This window comes from Lissotriton helveticus, chromosome 11 (genome assembly GCF_964261635.1).
Source record: "Lissotriton helveticus chromosome 11, aLisHel1.1, whole genome shotgun sequence".
NCBI classification, from domain to species: domain Eukaryota; kingdom Metazoa; phylum Chordata; class Amphibia; order Caudata; family Salamandridae; genus Lissotriton; species Lissotriton helveticus.
This window is the reverse complement of record NC_136072.1, coordinates 1,119,318,699-1,119,343,775: the sequence shown is the minus strand read 5'-3', so window position 1 is coordinate 1,119,343,775 and position 25,077 is coordinate 1,119,318,699. Positions and strand designations below refer to the sequence as shown.

At 39.2% G+C, this 25,077-nt stretch overlaps 1 protein-coding gene across 6 annotated transcripts in view; it reads right to left on the bottom strand.

The window, feature by feature from the left end:
• Positions 1–1,168: 1,168 nt before the first annotated feature.
• The window catches only part of LOC144792679 (uncharacterized), a 63,372-nt gene continuing 39,463 nt past the window's right edge, over positions 1,169–25,077 (bottom strand). For all 6 annotated transcript variants that reach the window (XR_013602596.1, XM_078667826.1, XM_078667825.1 and 3 more), the window contains 4 exons: positions 23,885–23,938; positions 3,587–4,024; positions 2,579–2,794; positions 1,169–1,486 (listed from right to left, as the gene is read on the bottom strand). Coding sequence is in view for 5 of the 6 variants with exons in the window: in XM_078667826.1 (XP_078523952.1) it covers positions 1,226–1,486; positions 2,579–2,794; positions 3,587–4,024 (915 nt within the window). In the remaining variant the exon portion in view is untranslated. The remainder of the gene's footprint in view (positions 1,487–2,578; positions 2,795–3,586; positions 4,025–23,884; positions 23,939–25,077) is intronic.

The window sequence follows — 25,077 nt, the reverse complement described above, 5'->3', positions numbered from 1 at the left end:
GTAGAGAAGTGTGTGTATGGATTACTAAATGTTTGTGGAGTACTTAGTAGAGCACACAAGAGAGTAGTATAGAGTATTATAGTGATCATATTTAAGTGTGTAGTAAAGTGTTCTTAAATTCTGTGTAGTAAAGTGTGAATAGTAAAGTATCATTTGTAACGCAAGTAGTAAAGAGTTAGTATGAGCAAGTAGTAAACAGTGAGTATTAGTGTTAGTGAGTATGGTAGCGAGTAGTAGAATGAGTAGTATAGTTGTAAGTAGTGAGTAGTGAGTAGGAAGTGTTTCATAGAGTAAATAGTATAGAATGACTAGCAGAGTGAGTATTGTGTATTAGAGTTGTAGAGTAAGTTGTAGAGTACTAAAGGGAGTAGTTGAGAGTGTAGTTAATAGCAAGTAGTATAGAGTGAGTAGTATGGAGTGAGTAGTAAAGTGTGAGTAGTATTTGAGTAGTAAAGCGTGAGTAGTGGAGTGAGCAGTAGTGAGTATAGTAGCAGAGTAGTAGCATGAGTATTAGCGTTATGAATTTTGTAATTAGTTAGTATTAGATAGTAGATATTTATTAGTAGAGTAAGTACAGAGTAGCAGATAGTTATTTTTAGAGTAAGTAGTCGAAAGTGATTAGTAGAGTGAGTAGGGAGTATTATAGAGTGGTAGACTAAGTACTAGAGGGAGTAGTAGAGAATATAAGAGAGTGAGTAGTAAAGTGCAAGTAGCAAATATTTATTTGTAAAGAGCAATTGGTAGGTAGCTGTAAGCAAAATAAATCAGACAATTGTTGGGCACTTTACTGGAGGTTAGGTAATGTAAAACAGGCGTTGTTTTTAACTGGCAACAGGTAGATGTATTGCATTTGCAATGCAATAAGTCTGACATTTTGTGAATGAGAATACTAGGTACTCAACGCATGAGAGCAGTCATTTTTATATATATATATATATATATATATATATATATATATATATATATATGTATATATATATATATATTATATATATATATATATATATATAAATAATATATATATATATATATATATATATATATATATATATATATATATATATATATATATATATATATAAAATTGTAGAGGAATATATATTCATGTCGTTTATAAACAGTAATGAAAATATGTAACAAACAACAAGTTTAAGTTTTAAATCTTTTATTAAAGCAAATATATTTCTTACATTTTTTTTGTGAATGTTGCGTATTGTACAATTGTTTAATCTTCAAGGATTTGAATGATGCATCCATTTTGGAATAGGACATTAACTGTTGTTGGCAGGTATTCAATGAGAGCTTCTGCAAAGTCGTCAATATCTGCTGGGATTTTTAAGTAGTCCATTAGTACTGAATTATTTATTTCAACAGATTGCAAATGTTCTGCGTTTTCAATTTGTACTGTTATAGTACTTAGTTCTTGATTTGCAGTTTCCAGTCCATGTATTGCTATAGTAATTTTTTCTTTTGGTGGTTGTATTTTCTGTGAAGGAAAAAGAAAAGTGTCACTTGAGTAATTTTCCTAAAAAATATTTTTCTTCTTTGAGCTAAAGGGAAAAATGATTGTTATATGCAGAGTTAAAACACGTTAATAACTGGAGAAGGTGATTTAGATAGCATAGATGAGACTAAACATATTTTACCAAATATACTGTTTACATATGACCTAACAAAACGTTTTTAAAAAGTATATATATTTTATAGATGCAGTTTAACAGTTTTTTTGTTAGAGAGTGCATAGTAGAGTTATTAGAGAGCGCGTAGTAGAGGAGTTGAGTTATTAGTAGAGTGAGTAATAGAGTGAGTTGGGGAATTTTGTAAGTTGGAGAGGGAGTAGTAGAGATCTTCAGAGAGTGAGTATTAAAACTGCGAGTTTTAGGGCTGTAGTACTTATTAGTGTGTAGTAAAGAGTGAGTAATAAACAGTAAGTAATGCAGTGAGTTGTAGTGAGTATTAGTGAGTATAGTAGTAGGGAGTAGTAGAACGAGTAGTATAAATTTAGAGTTGTAAATAGTGAGTAGCAGATAGTTGAGTTATTAGTAGAGTGTGAGTAGAGAGCAGTAGAAACGTAATAGAATAAGTAGTAGAGTTTGACTCAAATTGTGAGTAGTATTACTAGAGATTTGTTAAGTACATAGTAGAGTACTAGAGGGAGTAGTATAATGAGTTTTAGAGGGAATATTAAAGTGTGAGTAGTACAGTGTGAGCAGTAAAGTGTGAGTATGAAAGTGTGACTTCTAAAGTGCGAGTTGGAATCTGCGAGTAGTAAAGATTGAGTAGTAAAGAGTGAGTATTAAAGTGTGAGTTGTAAAGTGTTTATAAAGTACAAGTAGTAAAATCTTAGTAGCAAACAGTAAGTAGTAAAGAGTAAGTAGTGGAGTAGTAGTAGAGTAGTTGAGTATTAGTTAGTATTGTAGTAGTGAGTATTTGAATGAGTAGTTAAGTTGTAGATAGTGAGTAGTAGATAGAGTTATTAGTAGAGTGTGTGTAGACTAGTAGAAAGTGATTAATAGAGTAAGTGGTAGAGACTGACTAGAAGAGCGAGTTATAAATATTGTTTTGTACTTGTACTTACTTGAAATTGTGTATTCCGCGTTGTACTTAATATCTTCTGGCTGTTGAATTCGTGCACAGTTAGGTGAGTCATTTTAATGTATGATCCAATTTCAACTGCAAAGTCTGCTGCATCTCTCCAAAGTGTTATTTTTATAGAGTCTGTTGTATCGTGAACGGTTATTGATTTCAGTTTCGTTTCTTGCCCTGCGATAAAGATAGTTTTTGTTTCTTCTACCTGTAAGATAAAGAAAAATATTTATATCATGGTTTTTGTATTTTTTAGATGGTGTATTGTTGAGAGTGTGTTTTTGTAAGTAATTAAAATATGAAATTTAGAAATAGCAGAGTGTGGGTGTCAAACAGTGTGGGCACAAAAGAGCGTGGACGTGAAAGAGTGTGGGCGAAAGAGCGAGTGTGAAAGAGTGTGTGTGTAAGAGTGTGTGTGAAAGAGTGTGTGTGAAAGAGTGTGTGTGAAAGAGTGAGAGTGTGTGAAAGAGTGAGAGTGTGTGAAAGAGTGAGTGATAGAGTGTGAGTGATAGAGTGTGAGCAATAGAGTGTGAGTGTGAAAGAGTGAGTGAGTGTGAAAGAGTGAGTGAGTGGGAAAGAGTGAGTGAGTGTGAAAGAGTGAGTGAGTGTGAAAGAGTGAGTGTGACAGAGCGAGTGGGGGTGAAAGAGCGAGTGGGGGTGAAAGAGCGAGTGGGGGTGAAAGAGCGAATGGGGTGAATGAGCGAGTGGGGGTGAAAGAGCGTGTGGGGGTGAAAGAGCGTGTGGGGGTGAAAGAGCGTGTGGGGGTGAAAGAGCGTGTGGGGGTGAAAGAGCGTGTGGGGGTGAAAGAGTGGGGGTGAAAGAGTGGGGGGTGAAAGAATGGGGGGTGAAAGAGTGGGGGGGGAAAGAGTTAATGGGTGAAAGAGTGTAGGGGTGAAAGAGTGTGGGGGTGAAAGAATGTATGAGTGTGTGTGAGTGGGTGTGTGCGAGAGGGTTGTGTGATAGTGTGTGTGAAAATATGTTTACTTAGTAATGAACGTACCTCCGATATTGTTCCAGATATGCTCATTAATGTGCGTAAATTTGCTTCTTTTACAGTTTTTATCGGTGAAATTGGTGGAGCAGGCGGTTGCAGTATATATTCTGCCTCTTGCTTAATTTCTAGAGGAATAGTTAAGGGTGCTATTCTGGATATCTTGGTTTGCTTTGTTAGGATTACTACATTGTTTTTTGTTAAAAAATTGCGAATTATAATTGCATGTCCTTCTTTTGTTTGTTGGTACAATTCTTCATTATAGCAAGTCCCTTTAATTGAAGCACTTTGATCAGCTAAAGCAAGATGATATAATACTTTGCTTTCTTGTTTTGCGTTCTTATAGTTCGTTTTTGAAGAACATTTCACTATGTTAGCTCGGATAGCTTTTTGATATGGTTTGCTTTCTTCCTGTTGTGTCTGCTTAAGTTCTTGTATGGAAATCATCTGAAATGAGAGTAAATGTTAGTACACATTCTGTTTATACATTTTTTCCCTTTTGTAATTACCTGGAAGAAAAGCATATGTTAAAGGATACTTTTTTGCATATTAAACTGCTATCCATATTGCTTTGTGATCACTATAATATTATTCTATTATACCATAGTGCATTAAATCTACATTACTATAGATATGATCTAGTGTTGAATTGTAGTCTGTTGTGTATTCTTGTATTTTTTGTTGACATTGAAATTGTTGTATCATATATTCTAATAGTAATGTTGCGTTTTGTGACACTTGTGTTAAATCTATGTTGAAGTCTCCCATGATTACATATTTATAATCTGGATAAAAGTTTATTATTGAAGTTAACACTTGTAATAGTGTCTGTAGACGCACATGTGGTGGCTTGTATAGTATAACAAATAAGTAGTCGCAATCATTAAGATGCAGAGTAAAATATAAAATGTCAATTTCGTGTTGTGTTTCATATATTGGCAGTAAGAAAATACTTTTTCTGTAATAAATGGCTATTCCATGTTTGGTTTGCTGATTGTTAAATTTATCAAATATGAGCAGATGATATTGTTCTATCAAGAAATTATTGGTATCTGCTTTTCTAGTTGTGTTTATTTCAGTGAGGCATATAATATCACTATGCATGATATTTTGGTCAGCTTTGATAGCAGTGTAATTTTTTTGCAAGGACCGTATGTTATGCACAATAATATTACACTGTTGGCTATACTTTTCTAATTGTGGTACTGATATTTGCAATTGCATGTTTTTCGCAAGCGTGTCATTTCTTCATCTACTTTTGGATGTACAACTATTTTGTCTTGCTGAAAGTTTTTAATATATATGTTGTCTAAAGATTTAGCTCTGCTTAAAGCTACATAATGCAAATGATGCACTTTGCTATTGTTAAAGTGGATGTAAAGGGGTTCAATAGTTTCTCCTTGTGTCCTATGTATAGTACGTGCTGATGATTGTCGCAATGGGAATTGTTTGCGTATAATTGTTATATATTTCTGTGTAAATTGAAAATGCCGTGTTATACCATGAATTGGTGTCCAATGCGACTTAATGTTACTGTGATATATGTGTCTATTTTCTTGCCTTGTCAATTTGCCAACAGTTTCTTTATCAAAATTAATCCATATTACATGTGGGTAGTTATTAATAGCTTCTACAAATTCCACTATACCTGTTGCACCATTTGTTAATCCATCATTAACATTTATATTGCTAGTTAAATCATATCTTAATTGTAGTGCAATATGTAATATGAATGGCAAGCCCATTGTTTTTGTTGCGTCTGTGGGTAATTGTGCTAGTATTTTTTGTTTGACTACTTCACTTAGGTCTGATGCAACTGTATCTATCACTGTTGCTGTGTAAACTGGGTATTGTGTTATATGTTCCAATAAAACTGCACTATTAATATTATTAACCTCATTGTTAGTTCCCATAATATAAGGAATAGTTTTTATAATGTTTTCAGGTGGTTCTAATTCTCGTGTTTGTATCTGTATTATGTCTTCATTAGTTTGTTTCCCTTCTCTTAATCTGTTTAGTAGTTCAGCAAATGGCAAGTCATTTAGTTGTCTCATTATTTTTGTTAACTCAAATAACTTAAAATGTGTCTGCCATAAATTGGTACTTACTGTCCTGTATGAATGGTTTGGATTTTGAAATATGTATGTGTCAAATACTGGTTTTAATTGGTAAAAATCTCCAATTGCTAAAATGGATATTCCGCCAAAAGGGAGATTAGAAATTTTTATTTCTTGTAATCTATTATGTATGAAATTGAATACATTAGCCCCAACCATTGAAATTTTCATCAATTATTAGCAATTTAAGATGCATTAGCTGACTCTGTAGTGTACTCCTATTTTCATGAGTTAGCTGTTTATGAGTTAGTGTTTGTGAAACAGGTATTTTAAAGGTACTATGTAGCGTCTTGCCATGAATGTTATGTGCTGCTTTGCCTGTTGGAGCTGTAAGCAATACATATATGTTATCTGGATTTTCTCCTGCTTTTGTATTGTAGTAACGTATTAATGTTTGGTAAAGTGCTGTAATAAGGAAGCTTTTGCCTACTCCTGCTCCGCCTGTAAAAAATGTGTAGCAGGGTATTTCTTTTGTTTTCACCCAATGCAAGTGATGATATATAAAGTTAAGTTGTTCTGCTGTAAGATTTTGCATCATGCTGTTATATTGTTCATCTGGCATTATATTATTTGTTAGTGCTTCTTCTATAGTTGTACTTCTAATGCCTAAATCAAATGATAGGTCATATAATGGCTGTTCATTATCTTGGACTTCAGAGGCTATGTTGTCATCTGTTTCTACATCTATTGGTATAAGGAATGGATCTAATATACCGTTTTCATTGCTATTAGTTGTTATTGGTTTAATATGCTTATTATACTTATTATGATTAGAGTCAACTGTGTCTTTAAGTTGTAGATATTGCTCATAATATTTTGTCTTATTATTAATTATTTGATTTTCTTGTCGCCATGGGTAATAAAGAATTAACAATTCTGTATAGTAATTTTCAGAGTCATTTTTGGGGTTAAATCTGCAGTAGCAAATTACTCTCTGCTTTTTTCTTTTTACATAGTCTGTTTGATCTTGTAAATAAATCTCAAGTTCTTCTTCGTCTGAGCTATGAAAGTTATTTTCAGTAAGGAAATTGTCATGCCCGGTTTCTTGTTTTTTATTACATTTCTTCTTTTCATTATATATAGATGCATAGTCAGCTAATTTACATGTTTCTAATGATTCAGGGTGTTTGCTGTACTTTACAATAATATTATCATATTGTATTTTACAAGATTCATCTGGTAACAAATTTATTGTTTCTATGTCTTTTAATAAGTACATACGCTTTTCTGTAGGATTTGTATTAATAAATACAAAAGATCTTGAACTTTTCCTTAAAGGAATTTGAAGTATAAGATAGGGTGCTTCTTGTGCACTTATTTCTGTACAGTTTAAAAATGTGTTACCTATATGCTTAAGTTGTTCTTTAATACTTGGATTGTGATGTACTTCTTTCGCAGCTTGGGCAATTAATTTGCTCATTCCTCGCTGTGATTTACTAATATATGAAACAACATATACAGCACATGCATATGCATCTAAGATGTATTGGATATCTATATTTGCTTGCCATGCTTGCAAAATAATAGGATTGTAGTTATTAATAAAGCATTCAGCTGGTGCCCTTTTTAGAAAAATAGTATTTTTTTGTATAATAGATTGTATACATAAAGTATATTGTTTTAAATCTAGTTGCATTGAATCTAAAAATTGATCAAAAGTATATTTTGGGAATTCTTGGGTGTTCATAGTTAAATGTAGTAGTTCAATTTGTTGTAAGAGTTCTTTATCTGTTTTGTCTAGTTCTATTGGTTCAAGTATAAAAGTTTCAGGCATTGGATATCTTGGATAATGATATTTGCATGTTCTTTTATGTTTGATACGGCAGTTTTTTGTATGGCCGTGTCTTTGTAGGGCTATTAAAGACTCTATAGCTGGATCTTGCGATTTTGCACATGTAACATACTTATTTATAAAAGTAGTGACTTCATTGACATCAGAACTTTCATATAGTGGAGCATTTTCTATCCATATTATAGCATGTATATGTGGTGATCCACGTTGTTGGAATTCCACTCTATAAAAGTAATCAATAATCTTGCCAATTGGATTACTTTCATGCAATAAAATGCAATTAAATAATTTCCTAACTTGGAAGTCAAAATGTCTTGCACATGTAATGGGATTTTGCTGTATTAATTTGCATTTTGTTTCCCATGACATATTTTCAAATTCTTCTTTTGTGCATTCTGGTCTTTTTTTTATTCTCAATAAAATGTTAATTAAGTGATACCATTTAGTTTCTGCAGCTGATAATGTTAAAAAAAAGTTGGTAATCCTAATTGTCTAATCATAGCAAATAGGTCTTTTTTGCATTGCTCCCAATATGGTGGTGAACTACGTATTGTTTTAAGTATTTTGTACCCTTCATTATATTGTAAAATGGTGTCTAATTTATCTTTTATGTCTTTTGCGGTTATTATGTTCCCATTATTAAAGTATTTTCTAAGAGAGATAAAGATTTTGCTCTGTATTTGTTTAATGTGCAATGCTTTTACTTTAAAGAAAAGATTACTTATAGACTTTGCTACTCTTAGATCATTACTTCTTACTTCTGATTGACAAATTGTACTGTAATGTATTGGTACATGCCTTTCTTTATTAGTTGGCCTTCGTTTCCCGCAAAATATAGTCGGGAAAGCTAAATATTCTGAATCTTTGTCTTCATACAAGCCTCTTGGTGTGTTATATTCTGCAGGTGCTAAACTTAAAATATTATTTGTTTCAGTAGTAATTGTTTCATTATCTAACATAGTATCTAAATTCCCTGCTGCAATGTTGTCTGAGGAATCTGATGTATTATTTGTATCTGAAGTCTCATTACAAGGGTCTATATTTTGTGGTGTGTAATCCCAATCGGGGTTAGCAGTGATTCCATATTCTTGAAACATACTGCTAGTAGTCGCCAATTATGAAGCTGCACGTTTTACTTTGTTTGGTCTAACATTTTCAAAATGTGTATAAGATTTATAACTTAATTTTCTTTTTAATTTTATTCGAATTGTCATGTTGTCATTTATTTGCCTTGGTAAAACAGTTACAGTTGTCATAACATCTGCAGGTACATTTACTACTGCACCTGTTAGAGACTTTTGAAATCCACGTGGTAAGGTTCTAATTTGTAAAAAAAGGTATTCTTGGTGATACTAATCTTTCTTCTAAGTTATGCAAGTGTAAGGCTGCTGGGATATCTGGAAATGTATTCCCATTATAAACTGAACATGGTGGTATTTTGTCCTTACAAATATAAGTGTAGCATGTTTGGCATATCTCATCTGTTGTGTATTTGCTAATGTTACATTCTATGAATTTTAGCCGCTTACTAATATTATGTGTTTTTTGTAGACTTTTCTTATGCCATAGTTGATTGCAAATAGTGCAAGTGTACTCAGGGCCATATTTTATTTCTGCATGAAAGATATTAATGATGTCATTTGTTGTTTGAACTGTAATATTTCTAGTATTATCCAGTGCATTTCCTCTGTTTTGTGTATGTTTTCTTTTTATATTACTGATATTTCCTAGAACTTGTATTGTACTTCTTTGACTTTGTGATTCAGCATCAGGTGTGAATGTGTTTGTTATTATATTAGTATTGCTAATAGCTATTTGTGAAGCCAAATTGCTGTGTGTTAAATGCAGTCCATTGGCTTGACTATTGCTGCTTTGTGGGTTTATAATTGTATTTTCTACTTGTAAGTTTGTTGATGAAATATGTGGCAATGCATTTAGAGATATTGGTGTTGTATGGACATATATGTTTTTTCTAGACTTAAGTTTTCCCTCTCTATGGTTTCGTTGTGTTATTTGTAGCGATATTTTGCTAATTGTCTTTATTTTAACTGTAGTTAATTGTAAAGTTATACTTATTGGATTTGTTATGTTTTCTGTATCAGCTAACTGTACGATGTATTCCATAATTAGATTAATAGAGTCAATTGGTATAGCAATACATGTTCCATTAGGATGAGGTATTGCTTTTTCATTTTGGCTACGTGAATCAAATATAAAGTATGCATGTATAGTTTTAAATACAGAAATTGTATATCTGCCTATACAGATTAACACCCCAGTATGTGAAGTAATTGTTGAAGTTAATGTTGATATAAATTTTCTATGTAAAATTTGTGCTGATTTTGTCATCTCGTCTATAAAGCATTTTTTTAACTTAATTAAATATTTTATGCCATTGCTATTGATGTAATTTGGTAAATTTTGGGGTAGCATACAATGTTGTTCATTAACAGAGTGCATTTCTGTGTATAAAGCATCTCCGAGATTCATAATACAATGTAAATCTATACTATCCCAAGTATATGCTGGTTTACAGTAGTTCTGTAGAATAGCAAATATGCTATTTGGTATAGAATGTGCATATTGAATACTATTTGCAATATGTGTATTTGTTTGCTGTTTTTGTGTGTTATTTACAAAATGCATTTTTTGTTCTGCTTGTACTAAAATATTTGCATCTATGTTAGTACTATTTGTGTCTGTTTGCCTGTTGTACAATGTGCTATTGTTTATACTTTCTGCTACTATTATATCATTACCTTCAGTAATCGGGTTATAGGTATGATCAAAATTACCTGTATATGTGTTGGTATGTAAAGTACTTGTTGATGTTGTCAGTTGTTGTACATTTATGTTTGTGCTATCAATATGTTGTCTTTCTGTGTTGCACTGAAGTGTTTTCTTAAGTATACTTGCATATGTGTTAGTAGAAGTACTCTCTTGTGGTGTACTAGTATATTGTGTTGTACTTATGTTCTTGTTGTTAGTGTTAGCCATATTCTTAGGTGTTGTTGGAGTTAAAAGCGTATTGCAATATATACTAGTACTAGGAGTATTATCTAAAGATGGTAATGGCTGTTTCACATTACAAACTGTATTTGCTTTAGATTTAGCTTCCCGAATGATATTTTTTGCCGTTTCTATACGCGTTTGAAATGCCTGTGTAAAATAATTTGGACATGCTTTAGTAGAATACACATATAGCGCTTTGTGTGCTAGTGAATTCCTATTTTGTTCATTAATGGCTATTGCTCTTCTAAGTGAATGTTTTTTAATTGTACTTAGTTGTATTGGAGTTAATTCATATGGTACGCAATTACTATTTGTTTCTTTAGACTATGTGCTAGATTTGTGATGTATAAGTTTTTCAAATATGAACTGTATAGTAATACATGTTCCATTTGGGTGAGGCATTCCAGTGTTATCACGACTATGTGAGTCAAATACAAAGTATGAATCGTTATTTTTGAAAATGGATATTACATACATATCCATGCAAATCAAAACACCCGAGTTCAAATTAAGTTCAGCTTGTAATACTGTTTGCAAATTTGGAAAAGATGGGTCAAATTGTTGTAATATGTCCCCATAAGAAGGTTCTTTAAGCTTAAGCGAATAGATAATGCTATTGTGTTCTATGAAATTTGGTAAATCATCTGGGTGCATAAGTTGTTCTTTATTAATAGAATGCATATCTGTATATAAAGCATCACCTAAGTCCATAATGTAATGTAAGTCTTCTTTAGTCCATGTATTTACAACTTTGTAATAGTTGTGTATAATTGCAAAAGTACTGTTTGGCAAACATTGGTTTCCTCTTGAATTAGCTGAAAATTTGTAATGGCCTTGATGATAATCTGCTGGCAGTATTTGCATCATATTTATTGTAATACAGGTAATATTTCTTAATTAAACTAATCTATTATTTTAAGTCTTAAGTCTAATTATTTTTACCTGTGGCGTAGTATTCTACTTTTTTTATGTATTTTATCAATATTTATTTGGCTATATGTGAAGATAAAGCAAATACTAAGCTACCTTTTTTAAATTATGTTTTGCAATGGAATTTTAAATCAATGGAGTTTAGCTGTATTTTTTGATTAGTTGTTTAAAAACAAGGGTTTAATAAGGATAGATATACATTTGATCTAGAGATTTATATATATATATATATATATATATATATATATATATATATATATATATATATATATATATATATATTACAGTTGTTTAGCAGGCAACTAAATTTAAAGGTAAGTAGGCAAATTTTATATTGTTAATGTTTTTTTTGGGGCTTTTAAGTAGTAAGCTTAGAGGTATTGCTTAGATAATCAAACTTGGTATTTATTTTGTATATATATCTACTCTGTTTTTTATAGTTACAGGTTGTTAAATGAACAAAACTGGTAGTTTTACCTTGATTTTTTTTTCCAAACAATTTGCAACGTTTGATATTAAAAAACAATTGTTAATCCAGGGAATGAAAATTATATATATATATATATATATATATAAATATTCACTGAAAAAACCATAGGTTATAGACCATATATAGTTAGGAATTAGCATTTAAAAAACCTTATTTTACTCACACAAAACCATTGAAATTCCATATATAGTTAGTTGCACTAACTATATATCGCGCACCCGCAATCCACTGCTGATCATGTCACATATTACATCATTCATGACATGGTCAGTGACATCACAGATGACATCACTGATGACATCTCAAATGACATCACTGATGACAACATCCAGTGACTGTATGTTTCTGTAAAGTTAAAATATGTCTTACATATTGAAGAATGAGTGGATGTATAAGTGTCTGGATGAAGGATTTAGTAGGTGCGTGACTGACTGTATGAGTGAGTGATTAAATGTGTCTCACTGAATGCATGGGTTAGTGACTAAACTGTCTTAATTTGTGCATCATTATGTCTGTTGTTCTGTAAACTGCTGCATGTGTTGATCATTAGCTATACGAGAGGCTATATGTGTTATTAATTGGTTGCCCAAGTATTTCTATGGGAGATTGAGTTTGTGTGGGGGTGGCTGGAAGGTGTGTGACTCTATGCATAGATGTGTGAGCAGTTTATTCACTAGGTGTATGAGTTCAAGAGTGCATGTGGAAACAGCTACATGGGCAGTTGACTGTGTGCATGAGTGTATTGATGAGTGAATGGATATCTCAATGCTACATGTCATAGTAAGTACATATGTAAAACACAGTACATGTGAGAGTTGGCATATATAAATAACTGTGCATGAGAGCCACTGAATGAGTGAGTGGTTGTATCGATCATTGTGAACTTGTATCAGGGATTGTATAAGAGAGTAAATATGTGTTAGTATATGTTTCAATAAGTAAGGTGTGTTTAACTGTATAGTTGAAGAAATGGAGGTGAGATTGTTTCTTTGCATGACTGACTGGGTGTGTGAGTAACTCCATGGATGAGTGGCAGTGTGTGAGTGTCTGTATACACTGAGTGTATCTAAGGTTATATTAGAGTCTGAAGAGGTTTATCGTATTAGCACAAGAATGATGTCAAATGAGATGTCATCAGTGATGTCATCAGTGATGTCATTTGAGATGTCATCAGTGATGTCATCAGTGATGTCACTGACCATGTCATGAATGATGTAATATGTGACATGATCAGCAGTGGATTGCGGGTGCGCGATATATAGTTAGTGCAACTAACTATATATGGAATTTCAATGGTTTTGTGTGAGTAAAATAAGGTTTTTTAAATGCTAATTCCTAACTATATATGGTCTATAACCTATGGTTTTTTCAGTGAATTTTCAAGGTTTTGTAAATGCTAATTCCTAACTATATATGGTCTATAACCTATGGTTTTTTCAGTGAATTTCAATGGTTTTTTAATAGCAAATATCATAAGCTGTCGAATGTCAAGTACGTGGTAAGTGAAAACATTTTCGTGTTTATGCACACTGATCTGCTTTGAATGGTGCCCCCCCCCTCATTTCTATTAGGAGTACTCTCTCTTTGCAGATAGTGAAAGGTAGTTAACGCAGGCCTTTGCCCCCGTTGTAATCCGTCGTGCCTGCTTCTCTCTCCATTTGATTGATTGTTATCCAAGTATTTACTGTTTTAGAATTAGTTCTCTTTGGTTCATTCTCTATTTACAAACAAACACAGAGTCGCAATACTCTGTTTAGTCTTTGCAGATAACGAAAAATCGTGTAAAAAAAAAGAAAAGGAATCGAGCAAAATCAGTAGGCCACTAATGGGATCTCTTTTTGACCTCGCTAAAATAGAAACATTAGGAACAACCCCTCATGACAAATACAAAACTAGTGAGATGAACTGAACTCCACACAATGATGGCTGCAAAACAGCTCGGCTCCGCCACCCACCCCGCCCAAAATAACGATAAAGAACGGCTGCCATGATTGGTTGCGGAATGACCACGACGGAGCTACGAAATGGTGCTGCTCTCATGCTAACCCCAGCTTCAGTCTGAAACATCCAGAAACACTGTAGACTACCAATTCGATCAGTTCCGGTAGCGCCCCAATGTAACCCGGTAGAGAAGAACTAGCCCTCCCCTCTTTGACTGATGGTTCTTGTTGCCTGTCCCTTCTGTTGTCATTTAACAGAACTATTTAGCCTGCTGAAAGGGGTTGTGTTCCGACCGCTGGTTGGTGGAGACATTTTGACTATATTCTGTACCTGCGTTGTCGCGTAATGCGTCATATGACGCGCCGCGTTAGCGCATCCGGAAGTCATCCGGGGCGCGCAGCGCGTAACGTAAGCATAACAAGTCATGTGACTTGTTAATAAAACTTTTCATTGGTTCATTTTACTTTTCTTATTGTAATGATGAAAGGCTTGGTCATATGACCTAAAAATTACGCTTTTCATTACTTCCGAACATTATTTTTTCTTAAATATATGTTATAATGTTCCAGGCTAATGTACTTTCCCGGAAATTTTACAACTGTCCTGCAAGTAAAATATATTCTTTTTTCGAGAAAAAGAGCGTTTCTTCGTCCCATGACGGAGCCGTTGAGCAAAAGAGGGTCGACCTGCTGTCTTAGTCGCCGATACGCCTGAATATGAGATTCTTATCGATCACTTTATGTTGCAGGAATAGAAAACACAACAGCCTTTGACCATTTATCTTTACTGCGTTCCTTCGTATTATACCTTTTACCCTTCATGTAATTGGTCTGCTTTATTTCACTTGCCTTTTAATGATTCTAAAACAGTCACTATTATTAAAAACTTTACCAATGTATATACTACTACCATGTTTTCTTTTAAAAACCTTTATTGTGAAAATTTCATTATACAAATACGAGCCTATAACCACGTGGGCCTGCCACAGAGCAAACTGTAATCGTATATGATGAATAGACATTTACACTGTAGGGGAACGTAACGGGCGGGCCATTAGGTTGCAAGAACTAAGGTGTCTAACAGTTACGGAATCGGTGGACGTACATTTTATAATTAAAATACGACAGGGCCAGTTACAATAAAATTATCTAGATATACATTTGCGGGCAAGTACCATGGGTGACGTTAATTCGAACTTTCAACAGTACAGTAATCAATAACACATCAGAACTTAATATCAATAGGGATGTCGAAATAGTCAATCAATTCTCGTCCCCGCCCGCCATGTGCTTCAAAACTGCATACGTATCTCGTGATTTCAAGGTTCTGCAACCAGTACACAACAAGGAGTTACGAGTCCCATTTATTCCGGCGCCATTTTGGGCGAGGACGGGCAGGTCCAGGATATAGTCAAAATGTCTCTACCAACCATCGACTATGATGATGTTCATATGCTGTATTTATTAGAGTAACACTCATCTGTCCACATGAAATTAATTTGCCACAATCTAAACATGTCATTTTAATCTTTCCAAAGTTCTTCTAAATATTTGGGACCGTTTCCCTTGCCTCTGAAGCTCTCAGTGCCACTTCTTTGATGAATGTACTAGCAGGTCAGGGGTTCTCCTCCAAATCTCTCTTTTATGCAGCACTATAATTAATTGGTGCCACCTCTCCATATGACGATGCATGGTATAGTTACCACAACTATATTTTTTTTCGGTTCCTCTGGAGAGTTCATCGTGGCAGATGAAGCGTGTAACGTACCGGGCATTTACCTTTTTTTGCATGTACAGGAAAGGAAAAAAAATCGAGCGTCCGAGTTCTAAGGTGTCCCAGGGCCATTTTAGTGGACCAGGCCCAAATCCAAAGAACAGGCCGCCATTTTGAGAGTCCTCTTGCAGCCGCCTGTCGCTGTAGCATCAAGAGCAGCCGAAACTCAGCTGAATGGCAACTGAAACGGTAAAGGGGCGCCCCACTACGGCAGACGAGCCTCCACCTAGGAAGGCCCATTCACGCCGGCTCCCCCCCCCTTCGGGCACCCCACGCCGTTATTCAGAGCAGTATTGTAGGATGGCCACACCAGTGCGGCAACTTGCTAGACATCACCTCGGTGGTAACCGAATCTCAACGCCTTGTGGTGTCTTCTATTCAAAAAACATTGTTATGCTGCCTTCGACCTATTCGCCGCAAGTGCGCACACAACTCAACTGCATAGCTTGCTAGACACCACCTCGGTGCCATCCGGATCTTGGAATGTCAGCACCTTTTGGTGTCTTCTCTTCAGAAAATATTGTTGCGCTGCCTTTGGCCCCATTCGCACATCAGTCCGCTACTGACGCCATCTCACAGGCTAATGGGGCGCCCCACGCCGACTTTCAGCATTGTAGAATGACCACACCAGTACAGCAACTTGCTAGACATCACCTCGGTGCCATCCGGATCTCGGCGCCCCACTGCAGATGAAGTGCCTCTCAACTATGAAACCACCACGGTGACATCCGGATCTTGGCGCGTTGTGCTGCCTTCGGCCTATTCGCACATCGGTCCGCTACTGACGCCATCTCACAGGCTAATGGGGCGACCCACGCCGAGTTTCAGCATTGTAGGATGACCACACCAGTACAGCAACTTGCTAGACATCACCTCGGTGCCATCCGAATCTTGGCATCTCAACGCCTAGTGATATCTTCCATACAAAAAATATTGTTACGCTGCCTTTGGCCCCATTCGCACATCAGTCCGCAACTTAGACATCACCTCGGTGCCATCCGGATCTTGGCATCTCAGCGCCTTGTGGTGTCAGTCAGAAAATATTGTTGCGCTGCCTTTGGCCCCATTCGCACATCGGTCCGCTACTGACGCCATCTCACAGGCCAACGGGGCGGCCCACGCCGACTTTCAACATTGTAGGATGGCCACAGAAGTGCGACAACTTACTAGACACCACCTCGGTGCCATCCGGATCTTGGCGCGTTGTGCTGCCTTCGGCCTATTCGCACATCGGTCCGCTACTGACGCCATCTCACAGGCCAACGGGGCGCCCCACGCCGACTTTCAGCATTGTTGGATGGCCACACCAGTGCGGCAACTTACTAGACACCACCTCGGTGCCATCCGGATCTTGGCGCGTTGTGCTGCCTTCGGCCTATTCGCACATCGGTCCGCTACTGACGCAAACTCACAGGCCAACGGGGCGCCCCACGCCGACTTTCAGCATTGTAGGATGGCCACACCAGTGCTGCAACTTGCTGGACACCACCTCGGTGCCATCCGGATCTTGGCGCGTTGTATTGCCTTCGGCCTATTCGCACATCGGTCCGCTACTGACGCCGCCTCACGTGCCAACGTATTTTATCCGCATTTTATACCCTATGCCGCATAACAGGTCAGGTGACTTGTTTATAAAACTTTTCATTGGTTCATTTTACTTTTGGTTTCCTAATGATGGAAGGCTTGATCATATGACCTAAAAACAACACTTTTCATTGGATGAAAACTTTTTTTTTTTTTCCCAAACGATGAAAGCCCCACCTTGTTTCTGGATGTTTCAGACTAAACTGGCGTCAGCATGAGAGCACCACCATCTCGTAGCTCCGTCGTGGTCATTCCGCGAGCAATCATGGCAGCCGCTCCCCACCAGAAGCCTGCAGGAGTCGGGGCCCCCAAAACTTTTGATGAATTCTCAAGGCAGAGGGGACGCTTTCGAGAATGGGGTCCAAGACCTAGCAGACAAGCGTCCGGTTTCCAAGGTGTCCCAGGGCCATTTCAGTGGACCAGGCCCAAAAAGGAAAGAGCCTGCCGCCATTTTGAGAGTCCTGTGACAGCCGCCTATCGCTGCACCGCAAGAGTGGGCGCAACTCAGCTGAATTGCGGCTTTTGACACAGTGGACCAAAAACGGACGGAATGGCAACTGAAACGGTAAAGGGGCGCCCCACTACAACAGATGACACTCCACCTGGAGAGGCCCGTTCACGCCGCCTCCCCCGGGGCGCCCCACGCCGTTATTCGGAGCAGCATTGTAGGATACCAAAACCAGTGCGGCAACTTACTGGACATCACCTTGGTGCCATCGTTCTGCTGCCTTGGAACTATTCGCACAACAGTTTGCTACTGATGACCCACCCCCCGCGACGCCCCACGCCGTTATTTGCTGGGTGGCAACTTACTAGACATCACTTTCGTGTCATCTAGATTTCGGCGCGTGCTGCTGCCTTGGAACTATTCGCACAACAGTTTGCTACTGATGACCCACCCCCCGCGACGCCCCACGCCGGAAATCTGGACGTTGTGCTGCGTTGGGACTATTCGCACAGCCGACCGCTACTTCGTTGTTTTTCCCTAAAAATGTTTATATGTTATTACTATTTTTGTTTTCTTGTATATATTTATAAATTATTAAAGTTTTATAATCTTACTACTTTGTCGGAGTGCTATATATTTTTAATGTGACACATAATTGTAAAAACTTTGATGTACAAAGAGTCATCCCTGGAATCTTCCGCTGCACGCTCGGTCCCCTCCCCAATCACAATACAGGATGGTTTTCAGATAATAGCAACGCTTCTGCTGTGACGGATCTCATCGAGTGTGGGCCTTGATCTACTATAACTCCTTTGAAGAGGGGTGATTCTTTACAGCTGTGGCCATAAACTACATCTGCAGGGCTAGCTGATAGCCTAGGACCGGCCTGGACAATCGGACACAGAGGAAAAGGAGTGTCAGAGGGTGCGGTAGTGAATAGGGCGAAAGGGAGGTGTCGGGCGGGCACAGGGTGTGATTCTCAGGGAAGAGCAGCGCAGATGGGGGGAGGTTTATTACCCATGCATAAGACAGAGAGCGGGGGTGACCACTGCCTGGGTGAGATGCTTGCGAGGGTGGGGAGCCATGCTAAGGATCGACAGCGTGCACAGAGTGGGTCTGGTCAAGGCATCTAAAATGGCTGCCGTGCACGACAAAAGTGTGGCATTTGAAAAAAGACAAGATGGCGCAGACAATGTTTTTCAACACTTCCTGATTTCCTTCGAATCGAACGTTAACAGACGTTGGGGCATATTACCAAAGTTAAGCGATATTTATCCCTAACGATGCATTGCAAAGATTTTTTTACCGTCAGAAATTATCGCAGATAAACCTTGCTATTATCAAGGTTCATCGCAAATACGATAAAAAACGACCGCAATGCATTAATATCGCTGAAAACTCAGCGATATTCATGCATTACCGAGCTAATGCTCTTAGCCATGTTATCCACCTCCCATTGGATAACATGGCTAAGAACTGCTCAGGGCAGCTGTTACTTTTTGGAGATATTCGCGCTTATCTCGAATATTTCCAAAAGTTGATAATAGGAGATAGCGATGTTAGCGACTGTTTCCAGTCGCTAACATCTTGGCATGCCCACTTTGCATGTCATTAGTGATAAACATCACTCACATGCAAAGTGGGGCCCAAGATGGTCGCTATCTCCTACTAGCCGTCGCTAACTGGTGTTAGCAACAGCTAGGTAATACAGATATAATTTTATCTCCGCGAAGCAGAGCGCTGTTACAGATATATATCTTGTTTTTGAACGTTAATTTCTCAAAATGCACTGAAGCACATATATTGAGACCTAGCAAAGGCACATCGGGCTACCAGTCCCTAATATTTTACCAAGTTTCGTGCAAATCCATTCAGCCGTTCGATTATTATTATTATTTTTTTTTTTTGCCCCGCGGGGCCCTTTTAAAACCTCCACATCAAACCTAGGGGGTCAGCGAGGATCTACTATGCCCCCTTATGGTCATTTGCCCCTTCGCTTTGGCCTCCTCTTGTCTCTCGATCCTACCGAGAGACAAGATGGCGGCCGCTACGTACTGTTTGGAATGTTTACAGACACCGGAGAGCCAATCAGCTTCGCTTCGCAAAGCTCCGTAACGCGAAAAGTACGCAAAGCGGTGCGCTGTTACAGATATATATCTTTTTTTGAACGTTAATTTCTCAAAATCCACTGAAGCACATATATTGAGACCTAGCAAAGGCACATCGGGCTACCAGTCCCTACAATTTTGCCAAGTTTCGTGCAAATCCATTCAGCCGTTCGATTATTATTATTATTTATTTTTTTTGCCCCGCGGGGCCCTTTTAAAACCTCCACATCAAACCTAGGGGGTCAGCGAGGATCTACTATTCCCCCTTATGGTCATTTGCCCCTTCGCTTTGGCCTCCTCTTGTCTCTCGATCCTACCGAGAGACAAGATGGCGGCCGCTACGGACTGTTTGGAATGTTGACAGACGCCGGAGAACCAATCAGCTTCGCTTCACAAAGCTCCGTTGCGCGAAAAGTACGCGTCCTGGAGCGCTGCCCGGTCCGCTGTTACAGATATATATCTTTTTTTAAACGTTAATTTCTCAAAATCCACTGTAGCACATATATTGAGACCTACAAAAGGCACATCGGGCTACCAGTCCCTACAATTTTGCCAAGTTTCGTGCAAATCCATTCAGCCGTTCGGGCTAAAAGTGAGGCCAACCGCCCTATGGAAAACTCAATGTTAAAAACACGTTTTGGGACCCCCCTTTTTTCTCGACCCCCCTGGACGAACCCCCCCCAATTTTCAGGGGCTGCTCAGAAACAAAATGTGCCATTTTCCTGAAAATTACAGCCAATTCCGTCCACAAACGCCAAAGTTATTAGACATAGAATTTTCAAAAAACCCATAGAGAAAAAATCCTAACTATATATACCTACTGGCGACCGCCAGTAGGTAATATATATATATATATATATATATATATATATATATATATATGTTATTTACAGTAGTTTTGCAGTGAACTAAAATGAAAGGTAAATGGGAAATGTCTATATTAGGCTAATGGTTCATTTTTGGCCTTTTAAGTAGTAACCTTTTGATGTATTGCTTATATAATGAAACTTGTTATAGTAGCTATATTTTCTACTTATTTATATGTTATGATATATCTATACTACTATTATGAAGAGAGAACGTGCACCTTTGAGCCAGGTAAACTCGAAAACTACACCACCAATCTGAACACCCAAGACATCTAAGAAAACCTCAGGGCAAGCATAAGGACATAGGCTACAAAAAAAAAAAAAAAACATTGTTTAAAATATTTACAAATAAAAATAAAGTAGTCCCTTGCAAGTAGCGCCAGCCACGACGTATGCGTGAGGGGAGTAGCGTTGTTCACGAGCCAACAGGAAGAGCGAGGACATGAGGAGCGTCTGCGTGAGGGGAGGAGCGGAGATCACCAACAACAGCAATACGGGAGAACATGAGCGCCGGGAGGAGCTGCGGAGCGATGAGAAGCGGAGGAGCAGTGGCAGCGCGGGGAGGTAAGTCGGGACCTGGGGGGGGTTGCAAAGCCGGGGCAGGAGGCGGGAGGCTCGAGGCGCGAGGCGGGAGGCGCTATGCGCTATGCCCAATGTCGGGGCAGCAGGCGGCGGGCTCAAGGCGGGAGGCAGTATAGCCAATGTCGGGGCGGAAGGCGGGAGGCGGGAGGCGGGACGAATGCAGACTAGGCAATGTGGGGGAGGTACACAGAGGCTTAAAATGCTGCCCCCAGCCCCTTTCTGCCCCAGGCAACGCTGGGGCGGGCTGCTAGTATATATATATATATATAATAAAATGTATATTTAGTTTTGATATATATGTACTCTCTTGATATTTGTTAAGCGATTTCTATACTTACAGGTGGCTAAATAAACAAACAAAAATACAGAGACTTTTTTTTTTTTTTTTTTTTTTTTTTTTTGAAAACCTTTATTGTAACATAAGGCAGATACAATCACCAGCCAGCAGAAAAATAGCCGGCTATCATCACAAAGACGGGCAGAGCAAATCAATGATGCAAACCATATACAACCCGCCTCGAAAAGTCCAGAGCAACAACAAGGACACTATCGCACCATAACGGCGCTAGGATAAGAGAGGTTTCATTTTTCTATGAGAAGAATCAAAAGAAAAGAACAGGATCCGATGACACACAATGTAGTAACGCCAAGCTTAGGGGACGTCAAAAAACAGGATATGCACATTCGGGATCACTGCTAGCGGGGCGCATGCAAGAACACGCAGCAAAACAGGATAAACAATAAGCATTACAGCACGCCCACCCACGCAGCACCCGCCCACTGGATCTAATAAAAAGACATTAGAACATCCCCCGTACTGGTCGAAAACACAAAAGCATACGGTAAACCGCCCATCATTCGGAATCCCACAGAGAAAGGGGGAAAAAAGGAAGTGAAAAAAAGCAAGCAGAACAAGAAGAATTAGAGGCCCTAGAAACTGAAAAAGAGAAAGAAAAACGAAGAATACCCCCCACCCTGCACCCCTGCCTCCAGCTACGGCCTCCCCCTCAGCAGTGTGCCTGTCGCCCCTGTCTTGAAACCCGAAATGTAGAAGATAGAGAAAAGAAACTACCACCCACCTAGTCTAAAGAAGGAACCCAAGCGAGGGAAGAAAAGAAGGAAATGGAAAATGGAGGGGAGCCCTCTAACAGTCCCCCGGCCCTCCCTCAGCAAGGAACGAATGTAGACAGGACATAATACACCCCCGCATGAGCGCAACAGAATAGAACAATGCACGAGGCACAGGAGCAGCCCAGCATGATAACAGAAATTAAGCAATACGTCACACATCCCCCTTGAACCCCGCAGGCAGGAAATATCGAAACGGAAGAAACAGCATTTGTCTTTGACCCGTCCTGCGCACATCACAATGGCCCAACGAATCGTCATACCCCAAGTCAGTAATCATAAGGATGAAAGATAGCGGAGAAAATCGGAACAACATCAAGTCTGTAGTGTCACACTGCGAGCAGACCACATCCGCGCCCGCTCCCCGCCAGCGTGGTGGATCAAACCTGAAACAGCAATATGACCGCTACGTCGCAATCAAAAAGTCAGATCAGGGAAAAGAGCGTCAAAGTGTAAAGAGAGGGTGGAACAGAACCAAGTATCTCAACAGCATGGCGTGAAAACAAAGTCCCTAATTCGGTTCCAGGCAGGGGCCCACGGATAGTCACAGCTCACAAACGTCACCCACTGGAGATAGCTCGAAAGCCCAGGATACAGGATATCAGTACCGGCGCCATCTTATCGCGCCTGGATAATCAACGCACCAGTCGGGCTCAATAAGTCCATAACAAAGAGAACACCCTCCAGCATACCACACAGTGAACGGGCATCCTGCGAGCAAATAAAACGGAGATTAGCTTAGGCAGCAGGGAAATCGCCAAGATATAGGTCTGCTCCATGTCCCCCATGTCGTCAAACGCCCTTCCTCCATAGGACAGGAATCAGGCCGGGGAGCAGTACGCGGGTGCGGCACTCTGCCCCCTTCATTACGTTCCGAGGAGGTACCATCCGAAATCAGGTCCAAGGTATGCGCAGCCGGGCATCATGCGTCCTGGGACAACGATCAGGGCACTGAAACAGCGGAGACTCGACCAAATACACACCGCCGCCGGGAGAGCCGCGCTACAAAATGCAACTGAGCTCAAGTTCAGGATTCTCCCGCAATGAGCGGGACAGGATCAGCCACGGTCCCCGGCGGCAGCCGAGTAAAGTTCCAAAAACCAGAAGGGGGAGGGGGAACAAACGACCCAGGGAAACCAAGAATAGTCGGTCTCGTAGGCATGTCCCCCATCAGGTGGGCAAGCGACCCGAAAATCGGCCGACCCGTTTCAATCCGGCGCCGACCGGCCCTCCTTGCAGCCGGCGGCCGTTGTTGTTCGACTGGCGGCCGGATCAGCTTCCAGGCGAGTCCCCGGTCTCCACGCTGCCACAGGCCGCAAACGCCATCCTCCGTTTCTCCCCTTGTGGAGGTAGTACAGACCTCGGGGACGCGCCATCAAGATCCGGAGCTGCTCCTGCGCCCGCTCGCGTCCACTGTCATTCGGGACAGCAGGCGGAAGGCGTCCGGAGGAGGAGATGACACACGGAGCCGGGGGACTGAGCGGCCATCTTCGATGCCGACTTGGCTCCGCCTCTCAATACAGAGACTTTTACCTTGATTTTTCATAAAGATTACCAATGTCCGATATTAAAGAAAGAATTGGCAACCTAGGGAAGAATGAAAACAAAAACAAGCATTAAGAATGAGTTTACATTTTTTATAAAAAAAAGTAGGTGTATGTTAATAAAGAATGCAAGTATATAAAAGTGTTTTGCAAAGAGTATTTATAATAATGCATAAGTATGAATGAAAAGTGTATTACAGTAAGTTTGTAAGAATAATGTAGTACAGTATGTAGTACAGTATATACTAGAGTGTATGTTGAGTTTGTATTAAACATTGTGTGTAAGAGTGTATCTGTTGAGACTGCATTTTTAGAGTGCATGCGTAGAGTGCGCATGCGTGGAGCGTGTGGCAAAGAGAGCGTGTGGCAAAGAGAGCGTGTGGCAAAGAGAGCGTGTGGCAAAGAGAGCGTGTGGCAAAGAGAGCGTGTGGCAAAGAGACTATGTGGCAAAGAGACTATGTGGTAAAGAGACTTTGCGGCAAAGAGAGTATGCTTGGCAGTCTTTACACTGGGCTCTTCATTAAGTTATCTACATTGGGCTTTGTGCACTATGCTGTCTGCATTACACTCCTTGCATTACAATCTCTGTGCACAACGCTCCCAGCACTATGCTCCGGCTTTGTTTTACTGCACCATCATGCATGGACTACTTTGCCCAGTATGTATGCTGCTGTTCGCTTCTTAGACTCTTAGACCATTTTGACTCTGCTTCTAAGGTGTGCTTTTTTTCCATTCACTTTTTAGGCTTATCCTGTGTCCTGTCGTGCCTGGCTGTTATCTCCATTTACCATTGTGCATGGACTGCTTTGTCCAGTATGTATGCTGCTCTTTGCACGGTGCATGGAGTGTAATAAAGAGAGTGTAATGCAGAGAGTGTAATGCAGAGAGTGTAATGCAGAGAGTGTAATGCAGAGAGCGTAATGCAGAGAGCGTAATGCAGAGAGCGTAATGCAGAGAGCGTAATGCTGAGCTCTCTGTATTATGGAAAGCATGTGTAACAGAGCATGAGTTAAAGTACATGTCGTAAAGTGTCTGTGTTAGCAATTGCGTGTGGCAAACAGAGCGTGTGGCAAACAGAGCGTGTGGCAAACAGAGCGTGTGGCAAAGAGCGTGGGCAAAGAGCATGTGGTAAAGAGAACATGTTACGTAGAGGGGGCCTGTGTGTGTAGAAGGCCTGTGTGT